Raw genomic sequence first — 13,921 nt, forward strand, 5'->3', positions numbered from 1 at the left:
TAATCAGCTTCCAAACGCTGACACCATTGCATACACTAGCAAGATTTTGCTGAAAGGACCCTGATATAGCTGTCTCTTGTGAGGCTATTCTGGAGCCTAGCATACACAGAAGTGTATGCTCACAGTCATCTATTGGAATAGATCACAGGGCCTCCAGTAGAGGAGCTAGAGAAAGGACCCAAGGATCTAAAGGGATCTGCAACCCTATAGGTAGAACAACAATATGAACTAACCATTATCCCCCGGAGCTCGTGTCTCTAGCTTCATATGTATCAGAAGAGATACATATCTTACATAAAGAAAAGGTTCTGAAAAAAATGTGTAGCTCTCTTTCTAGGCCATGAAGAAAATAAGACAATAAAGATTACTATGATAAGGAAATCATAACAAATGTTTTGCTCAACATCATAACCAGCATTAACTTGAAAAGGCTCAAATTTCCCAATGAACACATTTTAAAAAGAATATTATTTCACTTGTATTCTTAATCTTTCCTCTTTATTTTCAGTCATAATTGAGGAAACAAATATGTAAATATTTGTATATGTATATATTTGCATAAACTTTATAAAATGAAATTTAACGAGGCAGTACTATGAAGAAAGAGTATGCTCAGTATCTATGTGTGGGGATTTCAAGTAAAAAGGAATGCTGAAAATGAAGTTAAAAGAATGCATATAAATTCATCAACCTTGTCCACAGATTTCAAAATAACACTGCCTTTTAATTTTATGGCAACTTGTCAATTAACAGCTGTAGAGTAATACAGACCTCACAATAACTTGTATGCTATAATTTATTAGCATTTATGGAACTTCTCCCCAGCCTTATGCTTTAATAGTCCCACCTTAACTATGAAAACCAGAAGTTTCTAATATCCATAAATTAAGATGATACTACCAATAATCTAAGGTTATTTTTAATTTTCATTTTTTAACCGCTGGATTTTCACATATATGCATGCAAAATAGGCCATGGGATAGGATCAGAAACATCATCTCACAACTTATAGTTCACCTAAATTAGCATCATAAACCTTGTGGGTAACTGTGAACAAATTGTTTTAACAGGCCAACCTAATGATCTGGGTACGTGATGAAGTTTGAGCAGTAGTATACTAGATTATGCATCCAAAAAGTTCATGGGGTACTTAGTTAAATAGTGTATGCTTCACTACTACAATATATATTACAATGTGTATAGCAAGAGATATTTAAGCTAAAGACCAATTATTATCTCTAGTCTATCCAAGCACTCATACGTCTATCCATTTATCAATTCAAGAAAGTCATGATTACATGTTTAATCTAAGAAAAGTTAGCTCTTACGTGATAAAGTCTAGAAGTGAGGCATGCTGCAAATGGAGTTGCATCACCCTTTCAACGTTATCCACGGGTAAGGACTGGCTTGAGTTAATACCAGGTGGCAGTTTTCCACTCAAGTGAAGTATCACATCATAAATTGTCTTATTATATTTGGAAAAATCATACTGTCTGGAATATTTCTTGGGTGGTGAGGATGTTGAATAGAATTGTATTTTCTGCACATCCCTATAAGTTAAAAGGAATAAATGAACATCAGTCTCAAAATGTCACTTTACACAAAAATATAATCAATAACTAAAACAAATAATATTAAGGTAGAGAGAGCAATACATTTTAAAATGCAATTCATGTGGTTATTGTTTGTCAGCACAAATTAAATTTTTAAATATTCCCAAAGACATTATACCATCTCTTTTGCACATATATCACTAATGCTACAATTGAGGTGCTGAAGGAATGGATTGGAAACAGACTGGGTTTAAGAGAAGACATTAAGGGTTGATTCCTGATCTTACTGCATGTTAATATAGTAAGTAACTTAAATTCACTGTGTACAATCCTGCATTGTATAATCTAAATATGATTTCTATAGGTTCCCATGTAATATAAAATTTTAAATACATATCATACATCATCTGATATATGCCCCTCAATTAGATGACACTTTCAAACATGGCTACTTCCTTCTAAAAACTAACTCTACCTACACTGTTAAGAGTTTACAGGTATATGCTAAGGCTGTGTTTGTATTTCAGCCAGTGGGAATAAAGGTGGGTCATTCCAGTTGGATCAGCCAGACTTAGAAGTTATTCGGATGTGATACCTTGCCAGAATAGCCATATTGCTAGATTAAAATTTCTCTACAAAGGTTGCATAGGAAAAGGAGAAAAATATCAGTCAAGGTTAAATTAAAGAAGAAAAAGCAAAGGGCGTGTGACAAAATGGAAGAGACAACATCAAAAGATGAAGGAGGCCAGTGTGATGGTTACAAAAGCATCACAAGTAAGCAAATAAGACCAAAGGACACTAAATCTATGTAAAGTTCACAATCAAATATTATCTTATATAATTAATGGCTCACTAATAAGTTAATCTAAAGCAAAACTATTATGTTGAAGAAGTACACATGAATCACAGAATTTATAATTGCATCATTCTGGCCTCCATATTCCCCAAATAATTCATTGGTTTACATAAATTAATTGAGTCTGTTTCATTGAAAATGATTAAAGGACACTATACTTTTAAAAATGCAAAATAAAAAAAAATATAAAGCATATAAATGTCACCTTCTTATTGTCTCAGGAATAGAAAGAGAATGGGGTCCTTCTGGCCAGCCAAACAGACTGAACCATGTCTGAGCTGCATTCACAACCTTCTGAAAATAGTCAAAAGCCTTCGATCCTTCCTCGGGTGCAAAGAATTGTTGATACTTCTCTTCATTTTCCAGTTGTTTAGCATATAATCTTTCTGCAATACTTTCATCTGAGTCAAAGTAATCACGTGAAATTTCCATCCCTAGAGTCCACATTTGTTGTACAATATTATTATTTGAACACAGAGTATTCCTCTACTTAACTTTACTTGTAATCGATAAAATTAAACCTTGTCAACACATTTTTCTATTCTCTTCAAAATATTTTATATTTACTATATTTTCAAATAATTATTACATTATTATTTCCAAATATACAGAATGTTTAAAGTACATTTATTAAATATAGAAAAAAGTGATGTTTTATACTTTTCAGGAAATATCCTCAAAATATGCCTCTTTACTTTTGTTTATATAATAAAAGCTTATTTACATTTCTTTACTATTGCTTATTATACAAGTAGACTTTAGCTAAAAGAGTTACAAAAACAAAATACCTACTAATATTCAAAATGTCTTTCTGAGTAATACACAAATATAACAAAATATTTTGTGTTATGTAAACTTTAATGAGTATAAATTATTATATTGTATTTTATTAAAAGTATTTTCTTATATAATCACAAAAATACAGATTCACACTATTGAAGTTGCATTTTTCCAATCAATAAAAATTAAGTTTAAACATATGACACAGACCTATATAAAAAATATTTGATGTTAATCTTAAAAAATACCAAACTCTCACATTACCTATGCTTACTACTTTGTAAGATAGGCAACCTGGAATCCAAATAGAACATGTACTGAAACCCATAAATCTGCAATTCACAATCTCCATACAGGAGCTACTTATAATGTTACAAATAAGTTATAAGGGTGAAATCAACAGGATATTTAACATTTTAGTTAAATGTAAAAAAAAAAAAAAACAAAAAACTATTCTTAGGTTTTTGCACTCAGCTACTTAATTAATGGAAGTAAGAGATACAAATTTTGGCATATATAATATTACTGAGGCACTAAGAATACTATAAATGTAGAGAATGTCTATTGATATTCATTAAAAACTTATGGAGAGCAGATGGTCCACTCTGACTTTGATAAACCCATGTAATTTTTAATGAATTTATTGTTCAAAATAGCTATGTTTTGACATTAAGATTATATCATTGACTAGATTTGATAAGCACACTATACTTTTTCACATACCAACAAATAGGTTCCCACATATAACTTCAGCATCATTAAACTTGGGAACAAGAGATCCTCTTTTCATTTTCGGTGAAGCAAATGATTTGGAATCTCTACGTGGAACCAGAAAACTGCCTCTAGGCTTTGTAATATTTCCTTGTTTTTCTACAAATGACAAATTAGAGCATAGTTAGCCAAAGAAATTTTTGTAAATTTAATATGGTATTTAACTTGTATTTCATAATTCACATAAAACAGTAAAAGAAACTCTAAATATCAATTTTATTATCACATGAGTTAATAAATTAAAATGGCACAAATGGTGGTATGGGTCCCTAAATCTAATGAAATTTATTTGATGATTGTCATATCAGTAGAAAAATGAACAATATTATCTTTAGAACAAAACATGTAAAACATTTTAAATGTTGCTACATCAAATAATTAGAATTATAATATAAAAGACATAAAGGGGTTGCTAACACAAATACCTATTCCTAGTTGATACTCAAGAAACCAGGAAAGGGGATAATATTTGAAATGTAAATAAAGAAAATGTCTAATAAAAAGTGAAATCACTTCTTATTCATTAGTTGATACCATTTTGGAGATTTAAAACCCTATTCCAATCTTGGACTACTATATACTTTATAGTTTTCAACTCATAGTATGTATTTAACTTAATAAAAAGAACAATATCAACCAACCAGACACCTCAGAGCTCCCAGGGACTAAACAATCAACTGAAGAGTACACATGGAGGGACTCGTGGCTCCAGCTGCATATGTAACAAAGGATTGTGCTATCTGGCATCAATGGTAAAGCAGCCCCTTGGTCCTTTAGAGGGTTGATGCCCCAGTGTAGAGGAATGCTAGGGAGGTGAGGCGGGAGTGGATGGGTGAGTGGGTGGTGGAGCACCTTCAAAGAAGCAGTGTGGAGGGGGGATTGGATAGGAGGTTTGCAAAGGGAAAACCTGAAAGATGGACAGCATTTGAAATGTAAATAAAGAAAATATCCAACAAAAATAAAACCACATATATTCCAAATGGTTGCTAATATGTCATACATACAAAGGCATATATATGCATATGTATACACACACATATATATGCATATTCTGTCAGAAACGTAAACATGTACAGTTGAAAAAATTGAGGTTGCACTGGAGAGATTTAAAAGAGCTGCTCTTTTCTAAGTTCAATTCTCAGCAACTACATGGTGGCTCATGACCATTCATAATGAGATCTGGTGCTCTCTTAGGCCTGCAGGCATCCATCCAGGCAGACCACTGTATATATAATAAATAAATCTTTTTTTTTAATAAAGTCATAGGTTCACCAGGACTACTCTTTAGCCCCTAAACTCTGGGTATCTTTCATACAAAGTATCTGAAAAGAATCTTACCTAAACATAAGAAACCAGAAACCCTTAAGTCACAGTGAGGATTACTTTAAAGGCAGCTTCAAATATCAATAGGCTGTCATACACCAAATTTCCTCCTAATATTTTTAGAGCAAAACCAGTCATAATTTGTAAAAGAAAGTTTTGGGGCACTTGGAGCCTTAGGTCTTAGTTCTTCTTCTCTCTCTCTCTCTCTCTCTCTCTCTCTCTCTCTCTCTCTCTCTCTCTCTCTCATCTCTATCTCTCTCTCTCTGTCACTCTCTCTGCAACTCTATAATAGCAACTGGACTATTCTATAAATATCTTTAAAACTCAATTTTTGTGATAGTTAAAATATACTACTTGACATATAACCCATGTTTAATGGTAATATGCAGGTAAAAATGTTTTCTTGGAGTTTTAGAATTTAAATCACCCATTATATAATATAGATAATACAGGAAAAATATGTTTTTACCTATCATATACTATGTGAAACATTCTGGATAAAAGACTGAAAAGGGAAATTAGCTCCATTTTCAAAGATTTTATGAATGTCAGAAAAGTATGCAGATGTGAAGTTTGCGAAATCAAAATTAAGCTTGGAGTATGGCAGGAAAATGACAGTTATGAGAGTATTGAAGATGAATGAAAATTTCATACACATAAAGGCAAGGCTCTTCCTTGGTACAAAGGTATATAGTGTCTAATAGATACAATTGTCAAATCATCAAAAAGATATCAAATAAAGAACCATCCAGAGAGTAGAATAACTCATGGGAGCTTGTTATGACTTAAACACAGAAGATAAAATGTCCAAAAATGAGAATGAAGCCACTATCTGAGCTATGAAATACGGGACCTTGTTGTTTTCATTCTATCAGTAATGGTAGTTTATATAAAGATTTTATTTTTTATTTGTATTTATAAATAGTGGGTTTCATTTATGAGATACCACTGAGATATCATGTATGTATAATTTATATACAGCAAAATTATTTTTGTCCTATTTGCCCCCATTATCATGTGAGAGAGTGCATCTGGTCTTCTGTGTATGGATGCTTGGAGAAGACTGAAGACAACTTTGGAACTGTGAGAGCTATATTTATAGAAAGTCATGAGCTGTTAACAGAACTTGGGACACACTCCCTCACAAATACAAATAGATCTTTCTATGCATTGAGCATAGTGGTATTGAACTGTAATACTAGCACTAGGAGGGTGAGGCAATATGGTTGCACATTCAAGGCTATCTCAATGGTTACAGAAGTTTCCAATGGTTGCTAATGAGGCCAAATTCCTCACTGTTATTCTGTAGGCAGTTAGTGATTGTTGTAGGAGGAACATGGGGTCTTATTAGCAACTCCAATCAAATCATGTCGGAAAAAATCCCAAAGAAACAAAAATCAAAAGCATGAAAGTGTAAAGAGAGCTAACTGAGATAAAGAAGGAGATCAACAAAAAGGGGACAAGAGAAGATAATGGGGGCAAATAGGATAAAAGTAAAATAAAATGGAACATAAAACTAGTGTTACTTTGTACTTGAGACAATAATATATCAATATCTATCTGATGAAAACTATAAACTAGTTCACAGTGAGTTCTCAAGGTGCCCATCAGACATTTTGTTTCTAATTTTGCATGTAGTTTGCTTCAATCTTTTCTTTTATTATTTACATTCCAAATACTGTTGCCCCAACAGTATTATTTAGATAGTAAATTATTAAGAACCTGCACAGGGAGAGACTGCAATCAGCCATAAACAACTTACCTTCCTTTAAAACAACTCTCTGAGTGTCTAAATGAACTGCCAAATATAGATAAATAGTAAGAATACAATTTTCTGATGTTGCAGTAACTGGAAGTGAGAACCTAAAAACAAAAATATTTTTATCAATAAACTAATCATTCACATGTAGCTAAGACAAAAATATTTTTTAATTATTTTAAATTCTTATAATGCTTAAAACTCAAATGATTAATCATTTGTTTTTTTCCTTTTCTCTTGTTTTTAGTAATCACTAAGAATATCTTGAAAGTTTGTAAATTTAAATTTTCAATAGTTTATAAGCTTCACTTATAAAATACACTCCAGAAAAGTGATGATTATCTCTGCAGGTTTCAAGACACAGATTCAAGTTATATGTCAAGCAGTATGGACATTCTAAAATGTAGAATTACCATAGTACATTTCTATCCAACCTCAACATACTCTACACAGCATTCTACATAAAGGAAATACTATCACATCCATGTTAACTGCTATACTGTTTATAACAGCAAAGATACTGAACCAAAAGCTTCCTCACTTATGAATATATGTATATGTATATGCGTGTATGTGTGTGGGAGGGAGAGACAGAGACAGACAGACAGAGAAAGAGACACAGAGAGAGAGACAGAGACAGACAGACAAACAGAACTTGGAAATAGGAAACTGGGAAATGAAAGGAGATCAGTGAAAAAAAGGAAGGAGATTGATTAGAAAAAGGTATGAAGAATGAATATGAACAAAATACATGATACAACTAAAAAATTAATTATCTTCCTAAAATTCAAAACTATTGATAATGAATATGAGCCAATCAAAAAGAAGACAAACAAATAAAAGTCCACATCTTTTGGAATTAGATTTGAAATTACCACAGTTAATTACTCACAGTAATGACCTTCTAAATTAAATAGCATGAAGTCATCATTGGTAACTTTGGTTTACAAATGATTAAAATTATAGAAGAGAAACAATACTGTAGCAACTGTGGATGCTCTCCTTTTGTGCTCTAATGCACTGAGATACCATGAACTGGTATTTTGTTACTACTTTCTGGGTAGACAATCTATTACAGGCACATAAAATCAAAACATAGGAATTGTTCTTGGAGTCAGGTTCATAATTGCCACATATACTGTATGGGATCTTTAAAGCCCTGGTCCCTGCCTCAAGAAAATCATAGCCATAGTAAGAATAGAAAAACCTGTATAGTTCACTTCTTTTCCACAGAATATCAGAAAATCAGATTGAAGCAAAGACTTTTACTTTAAACTTCATATACATAAACTTCATATATATACATACATACATACATGGTCACTGCATTTGGATTCTTCTACCACCTTTTTTTATGGGAACATTTCCTTAGTATACAAAAAAAAATGCTTATTCGTGGCCACTATTACCAAAGTACAACATGGTCAAACAAAATGAAAACTATCCCTTGAAACATTATAATTAAGAAAAATAGTTAAAAACAAGTTTTGTTCCAAGAACAAAGTTTGAATATGTATACTGTTTTCTTTTTCCTATTTTAAAACAAGCTTGTTGAAGACTACAAAGAAAAGTCACTGTCTGCAAGGATAAAAACAGAATAATAAAAATATGTAGTTAATTGCACTCATCCTGGGGCAAATAGTGTAGAAATCAGATAAGGTATCTAGCACAGAAAGAGAGATACTTTATTCATTTGTATTATTATACATAGATTAAGATATAAAAAATTTGCTTTTGAAATTAGTATACCATATATTTTATTATATGTATTTCTGAAATAATAGAGCTAATGGTGCCATGTAAGTGAATTGCAGTAATATTTATAGATTTCCCAATGTCAAATCTGATATATGTTATTAAAAAAAATAACTCTGAAAATGCTCAGTTACACAAACAGTACAATGGAAAGGCACTGTACCATAATGGGTTTCAATTCAAATCCAGAAATCAAATGAAAGCCTTGGCATTCCAGTAACTTAAAATTGTTATGAAAATTGTTATTATTGTACTGGGCAGTAATCAACATTTTGATCAGACAAGATTGATAATGTGATTTTGTATGATTATATAAATAATGAAATGGATAAATACTATTGTGATATGATAAAATATTTCCCAGTATTAATAATACTGAATTTGTTTAATATATTATACTGAACCATCAGATATCTTCGTTTCTTTTTAGAGTAGTATTTAAGTATATGATTTATATCGCGTAGAATCCACTCATTGAGATATATAATTAAGTGATTTTTAACAATTTCACAGAATCCACAACCTCTATCATTACTTAATTAGAATACTGTCAGAATCCTTAAATCAAAAGAGAGAAGTAACAACCACATTAAAAGTAATGTTCAATTTGCCACTTTCACTAGCTAGCATCTGATTTTTATCTCTATTAATTTGTGTATTGTAGACATTTGTTAGAAAGTTAATAAATATATGGATGACTTGTTAAGACAATGTGGATATCCCTTCCCTTACGAAACTTTCATATTTTTCTTAGAATTTTAAGACCACATAATATTCATCAGATAAGACCAGAAATATCTCATAATTTATAACTCAACACTCCAGTCACATTTTATCTCTACTTATTTATCCATTATTAGTGAAGGTTAGAAACTCTTATGCATTTGCCAGGCACTGGCATAGCCTCATACGAGACAGCTATAACAGGGTCCTTTCAGCAAAATCTTTCTGGCATATGCAATAGTGTCTGGGTTTGGTGGCTGATTATGGGATGGATCCCTGGGTGGGGTATTCTCTGGATAGTCCATCCTTTCGTCTTAGCTCCAAACTTTGTCTCTGTAATTCCTTTCACGGGTATTTTGTTCCCTATTCTAAGGAGGAATGTAGTATCCAGCCATTGGTCTTCCCTCTTCTTGATTTTCATGTATTTTGCAAATTGTATCTTGGGTGTTCTATGTTTGTAGGCTAATATTCACTTATCAGTGAGTGCATATCTAATGACTTCTTTTGTGACTGGGTATCTCTAGCTGCATATGTAGCAGAACATGGCCTAGTCGGCCATCACTGGGAAAAGAGGCCCCCTTGGTATTGCAAACTTTATTTGCCCCAGTACAAGGGAATGCCAGGGCCAAGAAGCGGGAGTGTGTGGGTAGGGGAGCAGAGCAGAGAGAGGGTATAGGGAACTTTTGGGATAGCATTTGAAATATATATAAAGAAAATATCTAATAAAAAATAAAGAAAAAAAAATTCTTATGCTTGTTGCTCCCCAGTATCTTTAAGGAGATAATGTTGAAGCTTCCTGTTCAATCTCTGAGACAAATGTCTAGTAATTATAATATTTGAATTTTACAACAGCAAAAGAACTATTATGATCTGACAAAAATACGAAGCATAATGTTAAATAATATGATATCATTTTATATTTATTAGACTTATGTTCGATTAACATTATAACTAGTTCAAAGGAGGTAAATTCATAGAGCAGGAGAAAGAATAGGGGATGGAAAGAGAGAAGAAAGAGAGAGGAAAGAGAGATAGGAGGGAGAGGGAAGAGGTGGGAGAGAGAGGGGAGAAGAGAAGGAGAGGTAATGTGGGAGAGAGAAAAAGCGAGGGAGGAAGGAAGAAGTGAAGGAGAGAGGGGAAGAGAAAGAAAGAAGGGGGTTTACCCCATCTGCTAAATATTCCTCTACTGGTTTTTACTGAAGCTTTCAAATTCATGTCTCAATCACAATATAGTTTTAGTTTCATAAACCATTTAAATCTTCCTATTCAAATAAACTGTTACATACAATTCCACATCAGAATGGAAGATAATTTTATTCAATATTAATATACTACGTGTGCTATGGTAATGAAATCGTAAGCCTTGAATGGTCCTAGTGCGATAAAATTTTGTAATATACATAATAGGACTTGAACACAAATTCAGATCCAAATAAAAATTAGTATTCCAATTTCATCTGCTGTGAGTTTGGAATTATATTTTACAATGAATTTTTTTTAAACAAATGAAATTATATAAATATAATTAACAAACTAATTAACTTTCCTTAATAGATGTTAGGTATTTTTCCTAAAAGACTCCCACAGTACCATTTTCTGGTGCTGATTCATATTTGTTAATATTTCACTGTTCAATCTCTCTTGACATTTTCCGATATTTGATCTTTTCAGATCCCTTCTTTACTAAGTTTTTGGTACATATAAATCACTGCGAGAAAAATTTTAACACACAGATGCTGTCTCTTAGATCTGGACTTGGAGATGAAATTATACCTTTCAAACTAGCTTAAAGGATGGTGCCAGTCTAGTAAGCTCAGCATCAAATGGAAACTCTATAGATATATACTGCTACAGAATTACTTCTAGACACACCATCTACTCTAGGCAGGGAGCTCAAGATTTTTTTTTTTTTATTGTGTCGTCAAACGTAAGTTTTTTGTTTCTTTGTTTGTTTGTTTGTTTTTTTATTGAGTCACCTGCAGGGTAACATTTTAAGCCTGACTTAGAGCCATGGCTCCTTTTAAGTTAAGTGGTGAGCATTTAATCTTTCAGCATTAAGTTTATTCCTCAAATGAATTCTATCATATACTTCTCAATGTAAGGAGACATTGTCTAAAACCTCACATACAATTCTAATGTCATATCAGTTCTCTTACAATACTGAAATTTTTTCTGCCCTTTCTCTAAAGTTAGACTATCTTAGCACTGATACTAAAAGATTAATTTGACTTTTTTATTCATATTTGTATCTCTGCTTCATTCCTAATTTCTTTTTTTTAATTTACATACATTCATGTTCTGCTTCAACATGTGTGTGTGTGTGTGTGTGTGCATGCACATGCAGTGTAATTTATATGAAAGGTAGAAGCCTACATGTTTATTTTTTCCTCAACCAGTCTCCAGTAATTTTATAAGACAGGATATCTCTGAACCTAGAGATCACTTTCACAGCTCTAGATTTACTGGTGCAGACAAACCTGATTTATCAATGGAGCCATCTCCCGAGTTCCAATCCATCTTAGTGGGAAAACTCTTATGGGTATATTTACTCATCAGACTTTACTACTAAACATACTTTTCAGTGTGTGTGTGTGTGTGAGTGTGTGTGTGTGTGTGTGTGTGTGTGTGTGTTCTCTGGCTGTATATGTTTGAGAAAGAAGGTGTTGAAAATGGATAGGACAATAAAAAGAGATAAAATAGATATAAAAATACAGCAGGAATGAAATAAATTACATTTTCTTATAATTTGTGAAATATACATCTATCATACAGCTGTTCTTCAAAAAGACTATATCAAAAAACACTGTATCAGGCGACTGTTATCCTTCATATTTTCCCTCCAAGCTCTGGTATACTACAACATACCAAGCCAAAAGCAGCAAACTATCATCAATAAAGAAACCTAGTTGTACCTCCATACTTCATGTTCTACTTTACTAATTCAAAACTTTTGTTCACATCAGCTTTTTATTTAGATATCAAGAGAATGCATCTCAGAAATCAGAAATAGTTATAATACTATAAATGCATATACTTCACAACTTAGTGATTTATGATTAAAGAAAATTTATATTTGGAATATTAAAATTGTATATACAATATCAATATATTAGGTGCCATTCCTTTACCACTTTACAAAAGTATAGAATATAAACCGAATATACTTCAATGTCAAGTAAAAAAGTATCTACATTTAAATATCTTACCAGTTATTTCTATCATCACTAAAAAAAAGATTGGTAAAAAATGAAACAGGTTTAGATGAACTGAAACTAAGATGACATAATATCTCATCATTTAGTCCAGTATTAGAGCCTTTGATGACTCTGCCATTTGGAAATGTCACAGTAAGTGGGTGAATCTCATCATTATCAAGAAGCTTTGCAGTGGGAATCTTGAAGTGAAGAGTTGAATTACTGTTCAAAATATAAAATTATATATATTATTATTTTGCTTAAAATACCAGCAATTAATGTGACTTGAATGTGTCTTTTCTCAAAAACCAACTATGTATAATAGTATTTTAATATTTAAATGTGTATTTATATCTTCTCTGTCTGTCAATTTTGTTTTATAAAGATTAAGACAGATAATATATCAGAATAAATCTAATAGGTTTTAAAAATAACCATCATATAAACTTAATTTCTTCCAACATATCTTAATAAGGATTTGACTAAAATGACCAGCTAACATTTATAAATTTCATGCATATTCATTAAATAATATTGATAGATTATATACACAAAGAACGTGAAATATTTGGATACTAATAGGCACCTCCAGACAATTATCACAAATATATTTTAATAATTATATTTTGACATTTAGTATGCTAAATATTTATTTACTACATAAAATCTACTTAACCAAGCAAAATGTATATAGCATTATTTTAAAATTTAAAATTTGCTAATCATAATTCTGCTGACAATAAATTTTAAAACATTAGCTTCATTTTATTACACATGTGTAAATATACAACAAATAAGAATAATTAAATGAGGATCTTATTCGTTTATCATTTTAATCAGTGTGAATACCACTCAGCTAATAAATGAAAACAGAAAATATTATTTTTAAATGGATTAATTATATTTATATGGTATACCAGATAAAATATGGGAAATTAATTCAAAAGTACATTAGAAAGCAATTTAGTTCTAATTAACTGTCACTGAATATGTCGTTCACACTAATTTCACTACAAGTGAACAAAGAAATTGAGTGTCATTTCTTAAACACCTTTCAGAGTCATCATCATATATTTTGAGTTCAAGTAGTTTTTTTTTTTTTTTTTTGCTGATTCCATATGCCAGTTTTTTTTATTTATTTTATTTTTTTATTTTTAATATTTTTATTACATATTTTCCTCAATTACATTTCCAATGTTATCCCAAA

General features: G+C 31.4%; 1 protein-coding gene across 1 annotated transcript in view; it reads right to left on the bottom strand.

Annotated features, from left to right (window-relative positions):
- Positions 1 to 13,921, bottom strand: part of Cfap47 (cilia and flagella associated protein 47) — a 238,201-nt gene that overhangs the window by 159,341 nt on the left and 64,939 nt on the right. The window contains exons 26-30 of the mRNA XM_021153316.2: positions 12,727 to 12,936; positions 7,046 to 7,146; positions 3,913 to 4,059; positions 2,615 to 2,843; positions 1,329 to 1,550 (exon numbers count right to left, since the gene is read on the bottom strand). Of these exons, the coding sequence (XP_021008975.2) occupies positions 1,329 to 1,550; positions 2,615 to 2,843; positions 3,913 to 4,059; positions 7,046 to 7,146; positions 12,727 to 12,936 (909 nt within the window). The remainder of the gene's footprint in view (positions 1 to 1,328; positions 1,551 to 2,614; positions 2,844 to 3,912; positions 4,060 to 7,045; positions 7,147 to 12,726; positions 12,937 to 13,921) is intronic.

Source organism: Mus caroli, chromosome X (genome assembly GCF_900094665.2).
Source record: "Mus caroli chromosome X, CAROLI_EIJ_v1.1, whole genome shotgun sequence".
NCBI classification, from domain to species: Eukaryota; Metazoa; Chordata; class Mammalia; order Rodentia; family Muridae; genus Mus; species Mus caroli.